The following is a 24276-nucleotide window of genomic DNA, read 5'->3' as shown; positions in this document are numbered from 1 at the left end:
CAATACAGGACTTGGCTAATCGCATTGGCGTTGCATTCGCTGGGAGATTTTTCCGAGCTCCAGTTCTGGTGTTGGTGAGGAACACTTGTTGTTCATCTTTCAGTTGACACGTCACTAAAACTACAGACCTAGATGTGCACGAAGGGGCAGGATACCAGGAGGGAAGCTACCATTTGGCTATCGCAGGGTCTTGGCTTTGAAGCCCTTTTCCTCATTCTCCGTCCCTCGCTCTGCTTTGTTTTCCATCATGTCATGTCTCTACTTACACTGTGAGCTGGGCAGCGTCTTTTACCCATTGTGTGGCACCTAACACACTTTTAAGCACCATTATTAATAATAGCAGCAGAGCCGTGAAAAACTATTGAGAGTCCGCCACCATAGAGCAGACCGTGTAGCGGAAGTACAGGGCATTTCTAAGGCTTCATGTGCATTAAGATTCAAGAGAGTTCCTACTAAGTCACGCTGACAAGTGGGTTCCCTAAACTCTGACAAGGCCAGAGGGAACTTGCAATAGATCTTTGTGGGCAAACCGCAAGAACTGCCAAACTCCGGTAGGAGTCGGAGGCTGAGGTTTCTTTTGAGGATGAGTTGCCAGTTATCCCTGTCCTGGGCATGGGTGTAAGTCTGGGTGCTGATCCAAGGTCTGTGTTTCCTCTTGAGGAAGAGAAAGGGACTCTGTGCGTTCTCAACTGGCAGCAAAGTCGAGAGCAATTCACTGCAGGCAGATTCACAGGCGGCTTGGTTGGGCTGGGTTTTTGTTTTCCGTTCCGAGAAAAGCGACACATGAGATTTAACCCCCAGGGTTACACCCATTGGTTGGAGATTTAGCCCTCTGATTGCACTAACGGACACAGCCAGGAAATGTGACAGGTCGCTGTTGACTCCCACTGAAAATAAGGCAGGTGCCCTGCGTAGGAATTGTGGCGCCTTGCTTCCATGTCTCCTTGAAACTCTTGCCTTAAGCCTCATAAAATAAACTGTATCAAACCACTGACGTGCTTAAAATCCAAACCAAGGCCCTGATTCAGCCAAGCGCTTCAGCACACGCTGGACTTCAAGCACATGCTTAAGTCCCATTCTGTGCATGGCAGAAGTGGGCCCGTAAGCAGCGTCATGGGTAGGTGGGGGGAGGAGGGTGCTACACAGACACCAACAGTGGTTAAGACAGAACATACCTGTGGGTGTTGGCAGCTGAAGGCGTCTCTGGAGAGGAAAGACCCAGGACAGCCCAACAATTAGCCACTGGCTATTTGTTTCCCTTTTATGCTTGTATTTAAAATGTAATGGAGCAATTACGGTTGTGACCTCCTGTCGTCTGACCCTTGTTCTGCTTTCTTCTTATGTAGGTAGGGAACCTTGGCCTTCTTTTTATGCTCCTGTTTTTTATCTATGCTGCCCTGGGAGTGGAGTTGTTTGGAAAGCTAGGTGAGTAACGCGCTTGACACTGTTTCTTTCATCCCGCCGCTATTTATTTGTATCTCTCCGTTTCCTTTGTTTTCTCTCTCTGCTCCTTTATAGCTTTGTAGCTCTGAAGATTAAAGCTTTCTCTTGATCTTGGGGTCACAAATGACACATGAGGATGTAATGCAGACCCTTTCCAACCCCCCGTGTACACACCCGCCAGAGTGTTCTGACCCTGCTTCCAGCCGCAGAGGAACTGTTTACTGCCTAAATAGAATAGTCTTGCGTGGCTATATTGACTAAGACACAAGTACGCTGTTTAGAACACAACAGATGAGTCTGCAGAGTTGGATTAGAACCAGGCTTGTGGTGGAATTACAACACCAGTGAACCTTTCCCTCCTCAGATCTTCCGCTCCCCTTAATTATTTCCGTTTCCAACAGGTTTTGGGATTCAGTCTTGTTTATAGATTGTTCTCTAGGAGCCATTTCCCCCTTTCTCAATAAGCAAAACGCTGTCTTTGCGAAATCAGCTGTCACAGTGACTTACATCATTTATTTACCCTGCTCAGGGGAGGTCCCTGACACTGCAGAAGAAACGGCTTAATGGCCACATGTGTACTGCCATCCGAAAGAAGAGCAGGAGGCATTAAACAGAAAAGGCAATTTAGTCCTGCTTTGCTCCCAGCCTCCTGGGTGCTGGGGAGAGAGAATACCCCCCCTCCATGTGATACCACTTTCCTGGTAGGTGACTTCCCACCAGCCCTAGCTGATCAAACTCAGGATATGTTTACACTGTGCTGCCGTGCTTCGCTTTGGTTGAACTAGCTGAAATAGAGGCTAGCTCACACCATTGTGGCTTTGCTGCTATCGTTAGTCACGCTAGCTAGATCAGAGCTAGCGCAGGGACGTCTGCACGGGCTCCAGTCACCTCTGAGTGCAGTGTAGACACCCCCTGTGTAACCTGCTTTCACAGTGTGGCTCTCTGGCTCCCTCTCATGGTTGGACCACATAGAGGTCTGTGGATACATCAAACCTGCAGCTGGGAGCGTGTTTCCCGGCTCGGATAGATGCTAGCTGGCCAAGCAGAGTAGCCATGGGTAGCCAGGGCGGCAGCTTAATCACCCAGGTACGTCACCAGAGGTCCAGGTGGGTTTGTGCTCAGGCTGCTAACCCCAAGCTTCCACCTCTGCTGCCGCTGACTCCTCTGCTATTTTTAGCACGCTGGAGTGGAGCTAGGGCATGCTTGTCGACCTGAGCTGGGACGCGTGCTCCCAGCTGCAGTGTAGACATGGCCTGTGAGTCAGGGGATGGCTCCGTGCTGACGCAGCCACGTCTTTTGGCTCGGGCGGTAAAGAGCACGCTTTTAGATGCACGCACGCTTTTAGGGCCCAGGCAACCCATCTAGGGGCTTCGTCAGCATTCCATCGAACCTGCCCGGGAAGACCAGGGATAGACTCTCTCCTAGGCACCTCCCGTAGCACTGTCCCTTTTAAAGTGTGGCATGCCCAGGGGACAAAATGGAAGAGTCACGTCCCAAGTGCAGTTTGGTATCATTGTCACTGATTGGGAGTCCCACACACGTTGCCTTGGAAGCCTCTCAAGTGTTGATTTAGGACTCACGTATGTTATGATTACAACCAAGCCTCCCAAGCAGCTGCTTCCTCCACCATAGAGACAGAGAGGAGAGTCTGATCATTTTCAGACGGGCTTTACAGGGTTACAGCCGTGCTTAGGGCCCGACTGCAAAACTCTATAGGGCTGTGATATTTATATGAAACAACAGGACCTTCCAGAAACTATGCAGTTAACGATGCTGTTATTCCAAAAGTAACACATTTTACACGCCTGTGATACCTTTCAGTGCATGGGTTTTCAGGCACTTTATAAATACTTATTTATCCCCATAATCCCCATTAGGAGATTGGGAAATGTCAGTACCTCCATTTTACAGATGGGAAAACTGAGGCACAGAGCAGAGACATGACTTTCCCAAGGTCACCCCAGAGAGTCACTGGCACAGCTGTGAAAGAGTCCTATGTGTTCTGACTCCATGTCCTGTGTTTTAGCCACTAGATAGTGCCACTTGGGGAATTATGTGATCATTCACCCCATTGCTCTCTACTGATTTGTCTAAATGACAGGTTTTTTTAGCACCTAGGGATCCATCTGAGATCTGGGCTCCCTTGTGCCAGATGCCAGACACATACAGAGTAGAGATGGTCCCTGCCTGGAAGAGTTTCCAATATAAATGGACAAGATAGACAAAGGGAACATATTTATATTCCCATTCTACAAGCTGGAGAAACTGAGGCCCAGAGCAGGAAAGTGACTTGTCACACAGGCAGCACGTGGCAGAGTCAGTAATGGAACCCAGATCACCTAGGTCCCAGTTCAGTGATTTACTCTGTTGTTCTCCCTCAACTGCCATTGCAGTTGTATATCTACAGTATAACATCTATGCCCGTGCAGCAACCCACCAGTGGGCATCATTGAAATGTTACAATTCCTGTTCCAGGTATCTCTGGTAGCTGCCGTATTTATTTACCTAGTCTTAGGACAGAAGATACCCAAATACCTTAGAGACTAGGCAGGGCCCCCTCTGCAGTTCCAAATCTTCACTCTGTTTCCATGCACACTCTTCGCCAGCCCTGTGCAATAAACAATTGCTGTGTGTGGTTTGAGATTGGGGATAGACTTGATCCCAGCTGTGACGAGCACCCAGCCAGACAGCAGACCACTTCCACTTCCTGACTTTTATTGGGAATGGTTTGATTTTCCTTTTCTCAATCACGGCTGGTTCGTGTCTGCCACAAAATAAGCCCAGCTCCCTCCTCAGTGAAGTTGGTGGTTGGGCCTTTTTTAATGCACTTCAGAAATAAATAACTAATAATGAAACGCTCTTGCAAGAAAGATTGCTGCCTGTCCTAATGAAAACTTAATGAGCCTATGTTTTATGTACAGAGGGGTATTTGATGTGTACAATTTACGTTCATTAGGATATTAAATCTCAGGGAAAAAAATATAAAAATGGCTCACGTTATTCCAGTAAAATATCCCTTATGGGAAATGTGCTCTGTTTAAAAAATAAATAAAACCAGATCATGAACACAACTGAGAGAATAATAGACAAAGCATAGTGCAGAGCAGAAGAGAGGAGAAAGTAGGAGTAGCCAATTGTGGCGAGTCCCCTTATACAGTCTTATTTGTTTCCACTCCATTTTAAGTGTGGTGTATAGTTAGCGCTGCCTGTTAAAAGGGGAGGGGAGAGAAAGGCAATCAGGTTTGTACCTAACGCAAGTTGCTTAATTCTGCCACTTAGTCTTTATGATGCATTCGGAGATGTTACACATGCACCCAGCAAGCCAGACGACTACCGTTCATATCTCTGGTTCTTCTATAGTCCTTTTCACCAGCAGAGCTGATAGTGCTTTACACAGCAGGGCGCTATCATTATCCCACTTTGTACAGATGGAGAAACCGGGGTGAAGTAACTTGCCCTGAGTCACCCAGCAGCAGAACCTGAGTCTCAGTCCAGCACTCTGTCCTCTAGGCCACACTGACTAGAGCATGACAGAAATGTTGGATCTCTGCCAACCAGAGCAATTGCTTGGGGAGATTAGAGTGAGGGAATGATCTGCTGCGAAAGGCCCTGTTGGCTCTGAGAACAGAGGAAGGTAGACTTGTTCCTGAAGATCTGCTTGCACTGCAAGCATGAGCTACAGACCACACCTGGGGGCATGTTAACTTGCCCTTTGGAGCTCCAGGGTCACCCACAAAGCTAGGCTCCGATTCAAAGGCTGCATCTATTTAGATTGTAAGCTCCTTGGGCAGGCACCATCTGTGTGTTCTGTTTGTACAGCGCCTAGCACAGCAGGTCCTGATGGTACAACAGCCTGTACAAGATGAAATCGTGGAATTGAATGAAAGAAAGAAACCCCGTGTAGGGTGAAATCCCTTGGGAAGTCCCCATCTTTGTAAGCCTGCAGGAAGCTTAGTGAAGGTAGGGGTCTGGCAATGCCCCAGCAGATGAAACCCCATACGGTTCATCTTCCTCTTGGAGCTCCCGCACCCTACAGCAATATTAACCAATACTTCCAAATGTGCCTTACAAAGCTCTCTCCCACCCCTCCACTTTGACCACGAGGTTGGCTCCATCAGGGTCACCAGGTGTTACTCTCCCCAGAGCACGTGCAAAGCACTCAATAAGGATAATAATTCCTAGCTCTTACATAGCATCTTTCATCAGTAGATGTCAAAGCACTTTGCAAAGGCAGGTCAGTATCATTTATCCCCATTGTGCTGAAGGGGGAAACTCAGGCATGGAGTGAGCAAGTGATTTGCTTGAGCTGTTGAGTAAAGCTGCTTGTAAACCGGCCCTGTTGAGAACGGGCTCTTCATTGTGTTGCTTTCGCTTCTGTCCCATGCAGACTGCAGCGAAGACAACCCCTGCGAAGGTCTGAGCCGGCACGCCACCTTCACCAACTTCGGAATGGCCTTTCTCACCCTCTTCAGGGTGTCGACGGGGGACAACTGGAACGGAATCATGAAGGTACTTGCGCTCGCGGTCCACGCCGCAGCCCACTTCTCCACGTTGCTGCTGCTCGCCGCCCCCTTTCCTCCATGTACGCCACATCGACTGGCCAATGAGAGTTTACACCACTGCCCCCTATGGGAGGAATCAGTTGTGTGTCACAGACCCTGTACTTCTAAAAGTGGCAGGGAATTGTGGCCCTAGCCTGCTTATCCACTGGAGCTGCTTACTCCTATATCTAATCGCTTTACTGGTGTGTCTCCAGAGCCGGCGTCCCGCCCATCTTTACAGCTTTCAGTCTAACGTCATTATAAAATAAAAGGAGCCAAAACTCCACCATGCATCTGGAGTGCTAATTCCTCAACCCGTGTCCAGAGTGTTTCCATTTTCTGCTCAGTTCTGAGCCGGCTGGCTTTGAGTCCCTCTGTGTTTTACTGCTTGTTAATGAAGCTCAGACTGCTCCAAAGGCCTCCCTCCCTCCCTCTCTCTCTCCCTCTCTCTCTCTCTCTGAATCTCAGGACACGCTGCGGGAATGCACCAGGGAGGACAAGCACTGCCTCAGTTATCTACCTGTCATCTCCCCCGTCTACTTCGTCACCTTCGTCCTCATCGCCCAGTTTGTCCTCGTCAACGTGGTGGTGGCCGTGCTCATGAAGCACCTGGAGGAGAGCAACAAGGAAGCCAAGGAGGACGCGGAGATGGACGCAGAGATAGAACTGGAAATGTCCAGAGGAGGGGCCACGCCAGCCAACAGTGGGGATGGAAGTGGCACCTCTGCCTCAGACGTCAGGGCCCCCTACGGGAGCCAGGAGGCCTTGAAAGTAGAGTCTCCCATGCGAGTGAAACATCAAGTCCTGGTAATGATTGACGAAAGGCGTATGTCATCTTCTAATGAGTGGGGAAGGGAGTTTCTGGTCAGTATCTGTTGACAGGCAGATGCTCCTGAGTCTTTTGGAATCCCAGTTACATCATGCTAAAGGGACGTGCCCCAAAGCAATTCAAAAGGAAGGCAGCTTTTCCTGTGCCCCGCAGGATCATAGGGCTTGGGAGAGATTGCGACCCGATCCCCAAATCTTCTGACAAGATGAGAGGCTCCCCATGATGTAGGGCAGCCTGGCTCTTTGATCTCCTCATGTGACCCATCATTCCAGGGGAGTTTTGACATCCATTTCTAGTAGGAATCAGCAGTGCGGGAGCATCCACTGTGAATGTGGGTCCAGAGAAGTGACACAGCCCAAGTAGCATTTTATATACACCACTTCTCTCTTTGTACGTCATTTTATTCTGAACACAGCAGCTGCAGAGCCGCTAGTAGCACAAGAGACCTTGTCCTGAGCAATCCCAGTTCATGGGCCAAGCAGATGGCAAGAGTTTCTTTCATGCAGGCAATGAAATCCAGCTCAGGTTCTTTTTAGTCTTAGCACATCAACCTCTTGGCAGGCTTTGCAAAGGAGCAGATGGGAGTTAGGTGCCCGAATCACTTGAAATTCAGTGGGGGTTGGGCTCCAGTTTGAAAATCCCAGGGTTTGACGCTAGGGTGCAAATCCAGTTTGGACCTAAACTCCCTCAACTCTCACTGACTTCAATAGAGTTTGTGCGCCACTTATGCCTCAACTGAATTTGATCCTGGGCCTTTTCAAAGTCCACAGCAAATAGCTGCTGCCAACTTCCTTGGTGAGTGTTGAGACATCCCCAGTTCCCAAGCAAGTGGCATTTTGAACCTTTGACTCCTATGATCCCTCTTATGAAAACAGGACAATCTAAATTCTGGGTGGAGGGGAGTGAATTTACGAGTGAGGGGGTAAGGAGTTCAACACCGTTCTTAGGGTAACGGAGCAGGAGATTCTGGCACCCATTTCGTGGCAGGTACGTTGAAAAGAGCAAATACTGACCTGCTTTGCTCATATGCTCAAAAATGAATCTCCCATAAAATCAACTGGGGATTTTAGACTAAATAGGTTGGGGGTTTTTTAATCCTTCAGCAGGTCAGATAAAAACTAACTTGGTTAGACGGTAGCAGGGGCTTTAGCATTTTGAATCTAGAACTTGAATAAAAGTTTCTACAGGCAAACGAAGCCCAACAGAATTGGGCACATTTCTCCTTGGGCTTTGAGATCTTTTTTTTCTGTTCACAAATTGAACACAACCTGATCACGCTTTTTACGAACGTGGTCATGATCTGTCAATATTCACTGAACAAATTGCAGCCGGTGAGTTGTTCACAAAACCGTTCGTATCACCTACTCATGGTACGTGATTGGCCATCGAAGTCACACGGTGGGACTCCCATACTGGACAGCTGAACATGCCCCCAGACTGGACAGCTGAAGCTTTTTAGAATGACAGCTGGGAAATAACCAATCACATGCTTCCCGCGAGGGGTTTTCATGTGAACAATTGTCAGTGCGAAAATGTGTATAACTTTCAGGCTTCAAAACCATTTCTGTGAATAAACTGGTGGCCATCCAGTTATTGGTGAACAGCAATACTACAGCCCCAGCGGAGCAGACTTGCCACTTGTTCAGTGTATTGGCAAATCACCCTTCCATCCTCCAGAAAACCCCCACAGAGCGCAGTGTTAGCAGGGTGAATTCCCACCGTGATCTGCATCTCAGGTGCCTGGGATTGGGACAAATGCCTCATGGAGTTCCTGCTCCTGGTGCCTCCAGGAATGGGAAAGAAGCCTGTCTGAATCCAGGTCAGAATTTGCAAGCTAACGCTTTAACTCCCGCCCGCTACAGTCTCAGGGAAACCCTAACTGGGTCACCATGTCCATCCGGTGCGGACGTTGGCTCCCCATTTAGCTAGGTTCTCTGACATTCAGGAACTTTGCCCTGGGCTGGGTTACGTGCACTTCTAGGAGATATGAAACCCCTTGGACCGCCGGTCCCATTTCCAATATTGAGGAAGCCAGGTCTAGTGGCACATGGAATTGGTCCACTCTGGCTGCATTGGGGATGCAACGGGGAAAGAATGGAGCCTCCTCTGCCGTCGTTGAGCCCCCAGGCAGAGCCCAGACACACTGTAGTTTGGAGCGGAGTTGCTGCGCCCTGCCAGTGATGCCACAGGAGCTGGGCTCTCCAAATGTGGCCAGGGTGGTGAGAGCCCAGCCCATCCATACTAGTTAAGTGCACTAGGGGAGTGCACGCTAAAGGCTGGCTGAGCTGCTCCTCCAACAAGCGTTATCTTGGGGGCCCCCGGAGGGTTCCTCCAGGTGCCTACAGGTAACAGGGTGAGGAGTTCAATACCTTTCTTAGGGTAACGGAGCAGGAGACTCTGGCAGCTGAAGTGAAAGGGGCTTGTACAGTGTCTGGGCGTGATGGGACAGATTCCTTTGGAAGAGGTAATAAGACACTCCAGACTTTCTTGCCATTTGGGCCCTTTTCTGCCTTCCTTTCCTCTTCCTTCCTGATTCACGTGGCTGGGGGCAGGTGTGGGGGCCCAGAGGAGAGCGTGCGTGAGCCCAGGGTCGAAGTGTGAACCCCATCCTTGCACTGATACTTTTTATCTTCCTAATTTTGTCCCCGAAGGAGGCACTGAGCTGTGAGAATGTGTCTTTAGCCATCCCAGACTCAGACCCGCTGGAGGGAGGAGAGGCTCCCAGGATGGAAAACACGTCCTTCTGCTCTGTTCCTCACCACCATGTCCTGACACCTTCCCACAAAACCCCAGGCCACGAGTCAGAGGTGAATGAACGACGGGCCGTTGCTTCTGCCTTGTGCCATTGTGCTTTAATGCTGTGCAGTTGGCGCTGGTGTGTTGGTGTCTGCGTAGCATTGTCCTCCTCCTGTCACTTTGCAGCTAGAACAGTCTGTTTGCATCCTCTCTCTTCCATGCTGCCTTTGCATATGCTGAAGTGGGGCACGGTCTAAACCATTCAGCTGGGACAGACCAAAGAGCCTCCAGGAAATGTGCGTGATGTGCTCTTTTTAGCCAAGGGAGCCTGGCACTTATACACAGATGGACGGATAGACTGTGTTTTTTTTTTTTAAATAGTGAGTCCTTCAAGTAACGCTGCTACGTGTCTCATGCATGGAAAAGCTATTCCTGCCTGCCGCAATCTGGATGCGACATAGATGATCCACAGCTGTTAAAATTGGCTTTGGGTTTTCGAGTCGGTCAGCTGGTAACCGGTGGATTTTCGACCTGGCAGGCAGTTTGTTTCCATTAAGCAGCTCACGGGAGCATATTTGCTGGGTTAAGCTAGAGGGGGCAGCAGGGAGAGATTTCCTGCATTTGGCTGAAAGATGCAGCATTTCATTTTCTTGCAATTACTGCGAACTCTTTCAGTCAGTGCTGAGAAGGCGGAAAGACGCCACAAGAGCAGCTCATGAAACATAGCAGTCTGGGCACGGGCGCAGAGCAGTGGCAGGACAGGAAAACCCCACAACCGCTCCGTGATTGATTGGTTACACCTCATCTTCTGATGAGCTCTCAGTGGGTGACTGACGATACAGTAAATGGCCACGTTGCAGCGTGTCTTGGTGCAGTGACCCGTGTACATCCTTGGGTGAGCTCATGCAACAAGAAAGGCAGGCGTGAGTCCTTTGCTATTGAGAATCATTCCTGTGTTTTCCAACTGAAATGACCTTTGTCGGATACAAGAAGGCAGGTGTTTCCCCACACTGACCCTCCTTGCTTCTGCTCTTCCTCCAAAACAGTGGCCAGGCTGGGCCCTGTTACAGAGCAGAGCTTTTCTTAACCCCAAAGCAGGACTGGCTCTCGGCCCCTCCAGCACCCATGGCCAGCAACGATGCTGTCTGCTAACTGGCAAGGAATCGTGAGCTGTCCCCAGGTTTAGTTTTAGGCCCTTGTTTGTTTCATGCTCAATCTGTGATGGGTAATGCAGCATGGCACCTGCTCTGCGGGGTCTGTTCTGGCTGCCGCTGACTGAAGTTCAGTGTGCTGGGCCTAGGTTATCTTAAACTCTGCCGCGCCATCCCTGACTCTCTGGCATCCTGGAAGTTGCTGAGGTCAGGGTGATGGCAGAACATCTTTCTGGGGGTCCTGCACCTCTGGAACTCACTCCCCCTGGAGCCACGTTGAAGTGCACACCTGTTTCAGAGAGAGGTACTCCTTGCCCAGACTTGAAATTCTGGGCTCTTAGCCAAATGTCTTTGCTCTCCATTTTAAATCAGTAGGAATTGTTAATGACTCGCCACGGAAAAGGGACCCGGACACCATTTGTAATGGAGGCCTTAGAATTGGGTGTGACAATTACCAGGGTGTGGCAGCATCACAACATGCGGATGCTTTGGGACATAACGCAACACCACCCGGGGAACCCCAAGTCTAGGCTTGCATGAACCTCCCCTCCCCAAAATCAAGCCATCCTGGCCTCGTTAGAGCCACGCTGTCTCTGCCTGCACTGCTCTACTGATGTCTGTAATTAGAGTGACTAAAAAGCTACATCTCTGGAAATCTCTGAGTATCCCGTTGCTTGGCATCTCCAAGCAGATTCTGAGATCAGCCTGAGTTATTGACTGAAGGGTGAGTTTTCAGTGGGTGAGGCAGGAAACAATCTATATGAAGACAAGCCACTCAGAGAAGCTTCTCCCGCTCTGCAGGGCTTCTGCCTCCTTGTCTCCTTTAACCTTGCCCACCTGGAAGCTGAGCTTTGATTAGCATCAAAGGGAGAATGCAGCAAGGGCGTGTTTCAGGGAGAGGCAATAACTGGCGCATTGCCCGTGTGCCACAAGGGGTCTGAAGGTTTCTGCTGCCATGCAGAGAAGGTCCTAGGGTTGGCAGCTTGTTAACTCTGCAGAGCGTTAGAAGAAATGTCACCTTGTTAAGCTGTGAGAGTTTGAGAATTTTAAATGGCTCCCAGTTCTGGCAGGTGCAGGCGGGAGCATTTGTTTTTAGCTCTTGCTTTCCTGTCCCCTTTCCTCGCTGCAGACCCTGGAATGGTTTGTGTGGGAAGTGGCTCAACAAGCTCTGAGGCTGAGCTGCTAAATAAATGTGCAGAGGACGAGCGAGAGAGATCAAAATGAGATCAAAAGCCATGTATGTGCCTCCCCAGGAACCCCTCCGGGGAATTCTGCCATTGCCTGCTTGCACTAACAGCGCCCCAGACTCCAGGGCCCACGTATCCTGCCAGTCTTCTTTGCTTACAGGGGAACTCTGCCCGTTTATTCAGCCGATAAGGGCCGTGTCCTGCTAAGGTCATTGTGAGATGATTTCTTTTTGTTTAAAAAAACATGGAGTCAATTGAGGGCTGGGAAAGGGTGCCAAGCTGACAGGCCTACAGGGAGCAGGTGAAGGGTAGGAAGAATGATCTAATGCAGTGGTTCCCAACCTGTGGCCCGGGGGCCAAAAGTGGCCCGTGGGGGCTTTCAAAGTGGCCCGTGGCTCCCCTCCCGCTGGCTGCAGAAGGGAGCCACTGCCTAGGGACCCAGGTGGAATGCGCGGGGCTACAGGACACATGCGGTTTCCCTGCTGCAGCCAGGGAGACGGGAGATCAGCGAGGAGACAACCTCCTTGCTTAACTTCTTCTGTCTGGCTGCAGTGCGGGGGGGACAGCTGCTGGCGGAGACTGGTGGCCTTTCTGGGTTGTAAAAATGAGATCTGTGGCCCTCGAGACAAGAGGTTGGGAAGCACTGCACTAATGGGAGGAGCACATCGGTTAAATTCCTGGCTCAGCTGCAGAGTCCCAGTGGGACCCACTTAATCGACCCTTAATCTTCAGTTCCCCATCTGTAAAAGGGGGATGATGCTGCCTTACTTCACAGGATGTTGTGACAATAAAATCCATTCCTGAGTGTGAGATACTCGGAGACTGTGGTAATGGGGGCCAGAGGGGTGGACACAGAAGCAGTGCCGGGTACCCCACAAACCTGTTCTGATCAGGTCCATTCCCAGGGCTATCTCTGGGTGTCACGATCGGCACGTTCTTTCTGCCTCTGGCTTCTCTGGGGAGACTATCCACACCGGGTCAGTAGGGAAAGTGGCTCTTTGATAGGGACACCTGCTAGGTAGGAACTGGACTGAAGCCATCATCTCACTTCACATAAGTCACTGACCAGCTCCTGGATGGTGAATCCTTTTGGCCACTCCCAGCTTGGACCAGATTTGGAGCAGTGGCCTACAGGTCCATCTTCACTGCTGTAGCTAGCTGGACTAGCTAGATGAAAGCCAGCGTGTGTACGCCTATCTGAGTAGCAGTCACATCTCGGATCGCAGCGTAGACGTACTCTGAGGGTAAGCTCTCGGGGTGAAATCCTGACCCTATTGCTATTAACTTCAGTGGGGCCAGGATTTCACCCTCAATCTAGCCCTTATCCAGCACCAAAGACCTGATCCAAAACCCTGAAGTCAGTGGAGGGCCTCACGCTGACTTCAGCAGGCAGCAGATCAGGCCCAGCAGAGCACCGGCGAGCCGCTTTAGAAACAAATATGAAGACGAAGAGCGCTTGTGTTCAAGTGTCCTCAGATGTCACCATTTCTTAGACCATTTCCATTACACCAGGGCTGGGCCACCATATATTTCAGGCACATAAACTTAATATGGTCACATTTAAAACTTTATTATAAATGGGTCTCTTCTATTGCCATTGAAAACGTCATGACCTGGCCAATGCCCGTGCGAACTGTTCAGTGACCTCCGTTATGGCCGTGTTTTACGTTAGGAAGCAGGTTTTTGCAACCCACAGGCCATTTTACAGAATTTGAAACGAGCTTAGCTTCTATACAAATCTTGTGGGCGTTCCTCAGTAAGTGGCTTTGTGAGCCACTGTTTAAGACTATGAACAAAGGGAAATGACTCCTGTCTTGCAAGCCCTTTTCTTCAGAAATGACCTTATGTATGCAGCTCAGGTGTTCACATGCCGTATTTTTAATGGCAATCTGCTCCGGCCAAAACTGGCACACACCTGATGCATTCATATATTAGAACTGAAGGCCTGGGTTCCCTCGTGCTGTTGATCAAGTCAGTGTTTTGTTCCTGATGCCATCTGCCTGTAAATAATTGCTGCTTGATCCTCTGTATTCTCAGCCAAGTTCAACAGTGTGAAAGCACAGAAGTAATTTGTCTCAAGGTTTCTCCTAAGAGATTTGAGGAGAAAAAAACCATGAGTTGGGGACGTGGAAAATGAAGACTTAACCAGATCCTCAATAACGTGGACAATTCAACTTCGAGCCTTGAGCCCAGATTTTCCACCACGACTGGGGGGAAACACCACAGCCAGGAAGTAAAATGCATTAATTTAGTATACATAATGGGAAATGTTTTCAGTCAACCACCTGGAGACTGATGTTAAAGGAAAACCGCCGTGATTAGCAGTATTTTAAATAACTAAATAAATGGTGAGGGAACGTGTAGTTAAAGCATGGAACAGGGAATCAGAATTCCTGGGTCCTCTTCCCACATCTGCCACTGACTCCCTGGACGAGTCGCATAAACTTGCATCTCAGTTCTTCCCTCTGAGGAGTGATCTCTCAATTCAGTAAGTAAAGAACTTTAAGTCCCTTGGATAAAAGTTGCTCTGTAAGGACAAAGTACCCGTGGTGTTATATAACTCCATATCAGGCCCTGCTCCTGCAATACATAGCACAGTTACTGGGGCTTAACAGTTGGCCTATTGGATACATATTACATCGGATTGAGGCCTTAGTATATGTACAGGGATGGGTGGGTGAGCGTATTTATACACATGACAAATGAATTTCTAGGAAGACTTGGCATTGCTTGTCAGTTAGCGTGGGTTTGTCTGCCTCTCAGTGGGAGCAGCCATTTTACCCATCGGTCAAAAGACTGGATCTTGCGCTGGGCTGCAGGTTCAGACAGAGCTGAGGCTTATCACCAGGGGAATTCCTGAGAAATGCAGGAGGTTTTCCGGATTATTGCTCAATTAACCCCACAATAAAGGTTAGAACTTGTCCACACAGCAAGCCCTCTTTCTCATGCGTTCCCGTGGTGAGCTGTGTTTCCTGTGATGTCATATGCATGTCAAGGTGGCGGCTTCCTAATTGTTGTTTTGTTATCTTTTCAGACACGTTTTGAGTGCTTTACTTAGCTATAGAGCCAGTGCTGAGTAAAGTCTCTTTCATGTCCCACCAGAGCTTTCTTTTACCCAGGGGCACCAGAGACGTCAAGCTGTCTGAGAGAGCGAGACAAACACCTGCCCACGGTTTTACGCCTCGGTGCTGTTTCCAAGGGTGGCTCACAGAAGGGAGGTCACTGCAGCCTCACCGCCAGGGTGCAGAATAACCCAGTTTTCCTTCTCTTGCTAATTTGCAGGAAGGCGCTGCCTGCCTGAGGGCGAAGAGGGAGCCTCAGAACTTCCTAACGGTTCACAAAATCTCGGTGTCCAGAATGCACTCCTTGCCCAACGACAGCTACATGTTCCGTCCTGTGATGCCAGCCAAAGCCCCGTACCCTCTCCATGAGGTGGAGATGGAGACCTACCCCTGCAAATCACAAAGAGGTACCACGGGGAGGGGCTCCATTCTCTGTGCCCTTCATTCCTCCTCAGATTGTATTTGCCAGGCACTGGGGCAGGAGGTGGGGAATCTCAGGCAAACTCTGCAAGAAACCGGAACCAGTTCATGTGGTGATGTGACATGAAGCCAAATAATGCACCCAGCACAGAATCAATCCTTTTTAATGTCATTTGAAACTAAATTCACTTTATTTTAAGCTGCCTGTAGAATTTCCAGGACGCTGTAGAATTTTGTATTTAAAATGCATGGCTGCCTAGTTGAAGTTGTCTGGAGGAAGCTGGTCTAGATAGGGGACCAATGGATGCCAGAGAAGTTGTGTGTCGTGGAAAAGCATATTATCTGTATGTCTCTTCTAAAGTGATCGGCAATGAAATAGTTAACAAGGGCGCCCTTTGTATTGCTATTATCCGTTTTCAGAGTCAACACATTATTGAGAATGAACGGGGCAGTTCCAACCTCTACGAGCTATTGTTTCGGACTGTCTGCAGACTCAGGAAGCTATCACTCTGCTAGGTTACATTTCGTTCACATTTGGAAGGTTTTTGTTATAAACATAAAGGCTATAAAGCATTCCCACCCCCCACCACCCCTCAAAGTGAAAACTGAGATTTCATAGCACAGATCTGTGATGAGAAGTCAATTGTGTGGCAGATTCCAGGGTCATGGAATCAGAAACTACACAGAAACTCTGACAACACATTGAGACAACCCCATCCAGATATTTTTGCCCTAAGATGCCATTTTCTGCCCAGTTATTCCTGACCTGCAAGTTGGTTTGAAAGGGAAATGGGAGTGAGAGAAAACATCTTTCTCCCTAAAAACATGGGCATCTTGAATTACTGCTTTTTGGCTCCCATGAACTTATCCAGACTGGCTTCCTTTGATGCAACAGTATTTTAATACAAGAACCACTTGGACAGATGGGTGGTGGGATTACAAACCCTGGTGGGGCTGGCCGGGACTAGCCGATCTGTTCTGATTTCTCTGGGTACAGTAACTCTCTGTTTATTAAAAAAGCTCTGGACGCAGCTCGATGTTCCCAGCTCAGTATTTCTTGTCGTTCCACCTGCCCTGCGAAGGGAAGTACAAGAGTTTTGTTAAGCAAAGTGAATGGTTGTTGGATTTCACTGCCGAGTGACTGGGGCAGAGTCTCCCTGCTCTAACGCTGATGTAAACAAGGAAGAATTCCACTTGTGTCAGTGGAGTTACTCCAGTGAAAAACTGGTGTGAGGGGAGACTCTGGTCCACTGTTTTGTAATCTTTTCCAGCAACGTTCCTCAGCAAATCACAAGAAATAACCCTCTGCCTCCCAGAGGGACTACTTTTCCTCTGCCCGTGACCGAATCCTATCAGTGTCACCTCATGCTGTGCTGCTGTACATCAGCCGCCAGTGCCACCCCCACCACCTCTGGGCAGGGGTGCGCACTGGGTCAAGTGTTTGTTTCTGCATTTTCGTGGGCTTTCTGGAGGCCTTGGGAAGCCAGTTATCAGACCAGAATCAGCAAGAGCTGGTCTTCCAGTGGTTTGGTTACTGGATGGGGAAAATGCCATGAGGTGGCCAGATCGTGGGGTGTTTCAGCCTCATAAACAACTCCCTGACTCATTAAAAAGGCAAATGAAAAACATACAGCTACTGAGAGATTTGGTTTTATTCAGCTTTCTGGAACACCGCAATTTAGGGCTTTCTTGATTTCCTCTGCAAATTTCCATCAGAAGGGAATTCCAACAAAAGGACTGGTGGGGGCAGTGAACCTCGTGAAAATGTTCACTACGTTTATTTGGTTTTTCCATTAGCGGCAAAAGCCCAGCCCTAATACTTGCCTAAGAGAGGAAAGATTGGTAATCAGACGTCAGCCTTCCCTTTGGAAAGGTGTGAGAGTGACCAAGGTGCAGCCTGAGTGGGTATTTATGGGCCCTACTCAAGATGACTAAATTAGCCAAGTACAAACCAAAATGGAGGGGGCTTGGCGGGAGCCCAGGATTGCTCTCACCGGGTCAGGACCGACATGCAGTAGCAGAGCTGTGGAGGGGATAAGGGCTGTAATGGAAAAGGATGCCATGTTCCAGAACCGAGGAGAACAAGCAGCGCTACACCTGGTTCTCTCAATCCCTCTGGGTATTGATACAGTTCACTAAAAACTTCCACACACATTCTGAGAAAAGGTCCCCCCCCAAAAAAAGGGATCCAAGAGCATATTTTTCTCAACACAGACTGCTAGCTGAGAGGCAACTGCAGACGGCCTAAATGGGTCTTGTCACAGGCCCAAGTTCGCCGGCCTCTGGGTGAGATCCCTTAGTGCGATGGATCTCTGTGTTTTTACGTGGAGCAGCCATGTAAAAACAGACCCGGGAGCGTGTGCTAATGAGGAACAGTAAATCCTACTGCCAAAAAGCAGGAGATCTTTAAACCAGAGCACGAAACTCCAGTAAAAGAGCAGACATTGGAAGGAAGCCGTTGCTTTGTGGCAGGAGCTGGGGAAGCAGTAACTGTGAGTTGGAAGCTAATGGCTCGTGTTTGATCCAGATTCTGAAACTAGGCCACTTCCCCATTCAGATCCAACCAGAGCCACATGGGGAGGTTGCAATTGTGCGGCTTCAAATCCAGTCTCACCCTCCGTCCCAAAGTTTGCTCTGTGCCCCCAGCGAACCGAGTAAAGGAGAATCTCTGTTAGCATTTTAGGGCCTGTCTTTTTGTTCTGTGTGCTGGGTGCTGCTCCATCTCCAGTGCGACTACGCACTACAATAATACAAATAATAAACCAGCAGCAGCAGCATGTCACAGGGCCCCCCCCCCGAGAAGCATTTATCCAGGCGCATTCTCCAGTTGCACTAGGTGAGTAGTGGTTAGAGCAGGAGACTGGGAGTCAGGGCACCTAGCTTCCATTCCTCACTTTGCCCCTCGAGCTTGTCGCTGAATGAATGCGTTTCATTGTCCCCCTTCGTTTGCTTTGAAATCCTCGGCGCCAGGCTGTGCTGCGAAAACTCTCACGAATGCACACATTACGACGACTTTTGTCCAGCACCCGTGGCTAACGTTCTCTCTCTCCATGCATAGGGTCTGTCACCTCCATCCGGTCCCAGCCCGTGGGAACATGCTCCTCTCTGAGAGTCCCCAGGGAGTCACGTCAGGTGACTGCTGGATCTTTTCGCCGTGACCCACGGAAGATCCCCCATCTTCAATCCACACCGCTATCTCCCAGTCTCAGCAGGCTGCTGTGTAGACAGGTAGGAGGCTAAGAAATCTCCTCTCCCATCAGATTTTTTCCTCCTTCCTTTTTCCTCCCTCCCCTTCATTATCTCTCTCTCTTTCCTTTTGAGTGACCGTGTCATAAAACAAGAACAAATGGCATTTTCACAATGGCTGTGGGCAGTCCAGGGCGGCGCAGAGTAGCTGTCTGAGCACAGTATTTCCTGGCGACATTTTCTATCAGTTTGGAAGCCTTTATTATTTTGTATCTTTCCAATCAATTTCCAGTTTCGGTGCCCCAGGTCTTTCAAACCACTGACAGATTCAGCACACCCAGACAGGTTCCAGTCTCAGATCATCAACGGCTGAGAGCCTGTGTTGAATGGGAATTTGAGGAACGTGCTTCTGTGTTGTGCAACGCTTCTGTTAACCCCCATGAGTCAAAAAATGGATGGAGGCTGTTTGTTGGCCACCTCCAGGTCTCAGATGCAGGCTCAAAGCTCTAGCTCCAGTCGTGTGCTTGTGGCCCACGCTCTGAGAGTAGAGCTTTCAGGGACTGATTTAGAGCAGAATGTTTCTAATTCTGGTGCCTTATGGCTAAATATGCTTGGGTGACATCAAGTCACTCAGCCGGTTCCCCATTTTGCAAGCAAGAGGCTGTGCCAACCCAAGCTGTGTAACTTTCATAATGTACCAAATAATGCAATACTGTCCTCTTGAGGAGAAATTTCTTCCTGACCCTCAGCTGGCTCTGGTGCCCTGTAGCATGAGAGTTGATAGCCCTAGAAATGGGTATCCTAGATAACCTGCATTGGTACAGGACTTTGTGCTGATTTACAGATAAAACAGGAAGGTTCAGAAGGACTGGGAAGATCAGAGGCCTGGGAAGATACAAGCAAGCCTGGTAATATGCCTGAGACATGGCCTACCCCAGTGGGTCTGTCTGTCAGCACAATTGTTATCACCTTATACCAAATGAACCTGCACTAATGATAATTAGTCAATGTGGCAGCTGCGGTGACGTTACTAGCTCTGAGACTCACTGGGCATAGGTTGGTCCTGTCACATCCACCACCAAAAGCGCGTCTTGTTAGCATCCCTGGGAGAATATTGTGATTTTGTCCCATCTGTCTCTGTTTGCAATACAGGAGGCCATTCGCACAGATTCCTTCGATGGGCAGAACGCCGATTCCAAGGACAGTCTGCAAGCCGAGTCCAGCGAGGGCCTGCCGCCGAAGAAGCAATCCCTGAGCAGCGTAGGTCCTGCTTTGCTCCGTCCTACCCCACTCTCCTTGCCGGGCACTCCTCCGCATTCCCCTGTGTCATCCTCGCACCATAGACGCTCGAGCGTTCGTACCCGCAAGCACACTTACAGCCAGCACAGTATTCCGAGCCGGCCTTCCAGCCAGAATAGCAACCCAGCCAGCCCCGAGAGCTCCCTCTTTGAGTCCTCCGACCTGGCTGACGAAGAAGTCAGCCACATAAACAGCTCGGTGAAAGACTGGCAAGAGCAGTCGGAAATCAGGAGCCGCTTGGTCTCTCCTTTCGCCTCCCCGTCTTCATCCCCGGTCCCCCTCAAGAACTGCAGCACAACCAGCCTGGCCGGGAGCAACGGCAAAGAGAAAGACTTGAAGAAGTTTTACAGTGTTGATACGAAAGGGTTCCTGGACAAGCCCAGCTGGGCAGACGACCAAAGAAGGCACTCCATCGAGATCTGCCCGTCCATCGACGATGGGGACTGTAGCTTTGAACAGCCTGCGGAGGGGAAGCAAAGGTCTCCCATCCACATTCAGTCTGAGTCGGAGTATCTCCACGGGTCTCGGAGGAAGAAGAAGATGAGCCCACCTTGCATTTCTATAGATCCTCCCATGGAGGATGAAAGCGGTGCGGCCTCACGTACCAAAGCCTCTGAGTACAGCATGCTAAGGAGAAGGACCCCCTCGTGCGAATCCACCGCCTACAGGGACTCCTTGGACCTGGCCGACAATCAGCCCGGGGAGCAGCCCTCTAAGGCAGAACGGCGGGTCCAGCCCCCGTGCCGAGGAGAGCACCTGACAATCCCAAACTTCTCCTTCGAGCAGTCTGACCCCGGCTCCTCGAGCAGCCCCTCGGATCCCCTTTTGGACAGCAGCCAGTCCACGCCCTCCCCCGGGGTCTCCGTGGATTCCCGGCCAGATGCCGCGGCGCTAGAACTGAAAAAGCTGGATCACTTAAAAACTCAGTGCAACAACCCTGAGAAAAACAAAGAGCTTCTAGGCGCTGCTAACCACCCCTTAAGGAGGCAGGGACTGGTCCCTACGAATGTTGCGACAGATGAAGACCAAGACGAACCAGTATAGCTTTGTAAAGGCGGGGGAGGGAGTCTCAAGGGCTTGACACCTATATGGTTTTGAAACAGCACCCCTGTGCAGAAGGGACTTCAAAGCCACATCTTCGTGGCTGATTTTCTTTTTCTCCAGTCACTCGTTCCTAAGCGCTGTCGGAGGATGGGTTTGCAAAAAGTAATAAGGAAAAAGTGACGAGGTTCAGGGCGGGGGCGGGGGATATGCAAATGTGTTTCTTTTCTAAAGGGAAGATGGAGTTGCTTTTCATTCCCAGGTGGCCTCAATCACATTGATTTGGGTTCGGGCTGTGTTTGTTTGGTTTTTTTTTTTGTTTGTTTGTTTGTTTTTTTAAACGTTCTCGACTTTTAAACCGGCACCGTTTATTGTGCGGAGACGCCACAGTATGCAGAAGTGCCCAGGAGATGGGAGCTGTACATTGGCTGTCTGTCGGCAGTTGTATAAATAGAAATAATGTATTTGTGAGATACAAAAGCTACAAAAAAAACCCACAAAAAATGCTCACAAAAAAACTCTCTCTTCATAATGCACATATTTTTATAGAGAAGCGATACTGTTTTTTGCATTACATTCAGCTCCCCAAATGGGAGGTGTTTTCTTGGGTTTTATGTGACAGTAATTATTAAGGCTGTTTTTTTCCCCTCGATGTTTCTCTTTTTTCTTTGCTTTCATTCTTTTCTCTCCTTCCTCTGTTCCACCTCCACAATCACCCTACTGGCTTCTATTCACAGCTGACGCTTTTTTGAAGTCTCTCTTTCTTTTCATTTATTTTACTTTAGTACACTAGAGGATGTCCTCTCTAAAGGAAAAAAAAAGAATAACCAAATCACTACTGAATTGTAGCCAGTGCAATAATAAGTTATTCATTCTTGTCTGTACAAACTGTCCTTTTTATTTTATTTTTTTCCCTTTTACTGAATTCAGGTTAAATGTTGCAATAATCTGAACTAATGTGCACAAGCAAAGCTTCTTGAGTTTAAAAAAAGAAAAGGAAAAAAAGAAATTTACAGAGCGAGAGAAAGGAAAAAAGAAAACAAATAAATAGTAAATTATTTAAGAAATGTATTTTGTTTACTGCAGTCAAAGTAAATTATTGATACAACATGTAAAGGTTTAAAGAGTCGTCTTAGATGATGTTCTTTGTAAGCATTTAAGCAAATGATGTGTTTTCTTCATTGCATAATGCCTTTGAAAAGAAGGTGAGATCAGTAATTTTATTATTTGCACTCTGTTTGTTCCTTTTCCCTACACACACAGGCACACGGGATCACTAGCATTCTCAATCCATGTGGAAAGGCCTCTTTTCTTTAGCAGAGTAGGATCAACATAAAGTCACTAGCAGAATGAAAGTCATTGATTAACACCCCAATCGTATTTTTATTTTCCCTTTTTTAATCTCCTTTCCTCCCCCACTCTCCATCCCAAACCCACGTGATGGCTCTGCCCACGGAAAGCTGCTGCTTAATGAAAACAATAAACTGCACCGCAACCGCGCGTGGGTGTGGCATGAAATTGAGCACCAGGCAGCAGCAACAAAACAATTCTTTTTTTTATTTGTTTCTTTCGTTCCATGCCGCCTCATATTTATGCATTCACGTATATCTTCTGTTATTTATGCATTCATTACTCCAAAAAAAATGTATCTTGTTTCACATGTATTAAACTGTATAAACTGGAAGCGTGGCTTGACTTTCTGCTACACGGTCAGATTTAGCTGTTCTGCCAAATCCAGGCGTGTGCCGATCCTGCAACCCTTACTCTAGTGAATGGTCCAGTAAAGCCCCCGTATCAAAAACGATTGTGGGACGGTGGTGGCTGAAGACACAGCTGCTCCCCTGGTTGTGCCCCAGCCCCCGTCTCTCTGGTTCCCAAATTTTTGCCAGCACGACCCCATATTTCCTTCACTGGGATCCCAGACTGCATGGAGGATGCAAAATGACGTCCCCCGTGTCTAGTGACTTTGCACGCCCCCTACACATGAGGTTGCACTGCGCAGAGCAAAACGGCATCCTCCGCGCAGCAGAGGTCTCTGCAACCCCCATCTGCTGTTGGCATGACCCCGTTTGGGGTCACGACCCCCAGTTTGGGAACTGCAGCCCTAGGGCACGGTTGCTTTATACTAGGAACGTCTTTCCCAGCATGCCTTTCAGGTGCTGGCCCTTTCAATTTGGCAGCCGGAAGCAGCTCCGGCTCTAAAGTGCCCGTTTTTGCAACTGGCAGCTGCCCCTAGTTGGGAACCTGTCATGTTTTCTTTTTCTTATGGCTGGGAAGATGGCGTGTTCGCACAGGACTGCTAGCTAGGGTCTACTCATGCGAGTCAGGTTTGCAGGACGCGGAGCCAAATTGCCTCCCCCCCACTGTCACTGGCCACAAGTGTTTCTAAACCACTTCCAAGCTACGCTTATCTATAACGACGCTGACCCGATGCCCAAATCTCTTCCCTAGCAGGAGGAGCCGTTCCATATGTTGGTTCGGGCGCCTGCGGGCCGGTGTTAGCCGCAGGCTGCCTCTGAGCACCTGTGTGGTGCAGTTAAAAATCATTTAGGATCAGTGTAAATAAAGATTCCCTCTCAGTGGGATGGCAAGGAATTCCAGAAAATGCACCGTAAAAGTAATTATTAATAGCACTTTGGGGACCGTGGCAAACTCCCTTTATTGCAAATTAACCGACACGCTGGAAAGGACAAAGAAAGCTGTGTTTTGAAGCGAATTCGACTGTAAGGCAAACGCCATGTACCCCCCCCCCCCCCTTTTTTTTTTTTTTTTCTCCGCAGAGCTGTGTGTTACAGCCTTTGGCTGTCATGGCTGGGCTTTGTTGTAAAAGACACTATTCTTCCCCCCCCCCTCCCCACGCACACCCCCTAAAAACAAGTGTGAGGAAAGAATATCTCCCCCTTGTGTTCTCTGTGCCTGCTCTGTGGATGTGTGATTACAGCGCTGTATCATTAGAGGACTCGGAGGTTTGCTTGTAAAACGAGGCAAACGGATCAATTCCCCCCGCGGCTTGTGTTCCGACATGACAGCTGGCGCCTGAGCGCCGCGTACTGAAAAAAAGTTGGCGACCCCAGAGCCGGATTCTGCCACAGCGCGGCAGCCCGAGGAGCTGCTGCTGCTACGGCTGAGACGAACGCCTGTGGGACAGGCAGGAGGGGAAACTGAGGGAGATGGGGGGAGGAGGAGAAAAGAAAGGGGACTGCGGAGGGTGATAGGGAAGTGGGATTTGCGGGGGGCTGACAGATTTGGAGGGAGAGGGAGAATAGCGGCACCCTCAGATGTTACACAAATTTCATGCCAAGTTCACACACAGCTGCAAATTTTCCTCAGGCGATTTGCCTCATCAGTGTAGACGGGGCCGGCCTGGAGACCTGAAAAGCA

General features: G+C 49.2%; 1 protein-coding gene across 1 annotated transcript in view; it reads left to right on the top strand.

Moving 5' to 3' along the window:
• CACNA1H (calcium voltage-gated channel subunit alpha1 H) overlaps positions 1 to 22579 on the top strand; it is a 429314-nt gene extending 406735 nt beyond the window's left edge. Inside the window, exons 30-36 of the mRNA XM_067534310.1 lie at positions 1347 to 1425; positions 5831 to 5952; positions 6453 to 6791; positions 9465 to 9620; positions 15170 to 15356; positions 18428 to 18597; positions 19708 to 22579. Of these exons, the coding sequence (XP_067390411.1) occupies positions 1347 to 1425; positions 5831 to 5952; positions 6453 to 6791; positions 9465 to 9620; positions 15170 to 15356; positions 18428 to 18597; positions 19708 to 20898 (2244 nt within the window). The 3' untranslated portion in view covers positions 20899 to 22579. The remainder of the gene's footprint in view (positions 1 to 1346; positions 1426 to 5830; positions 5953 to 6452; positions 6792 to 9464; positions 9621 to 15169; positions 15357 to 18427; positions 18598 to 19707) is intronic.
• Positions 22580 to 24276: the final 1697 nt, after the last annotated feature.

This window comes from Emydura macquarii, unplaced genomic scaffold, assembly GCF_026122565.2.
Source record: "Emydura macquarii macquarii isolate MOO-44397 ecotype Brisbane River unplaced genomic scaffold, CSIRO-AGI_Emac_v2 contig_3390, whole genome shotgun sequence".
NCBI lineage: Eukaryota > Metazoa > Chordata > Testudines > Chelidae > Emydura > Emydura macquarii.
This window is presented reverse-complemented; position numbering and strand designations above follow the sequence as displayed.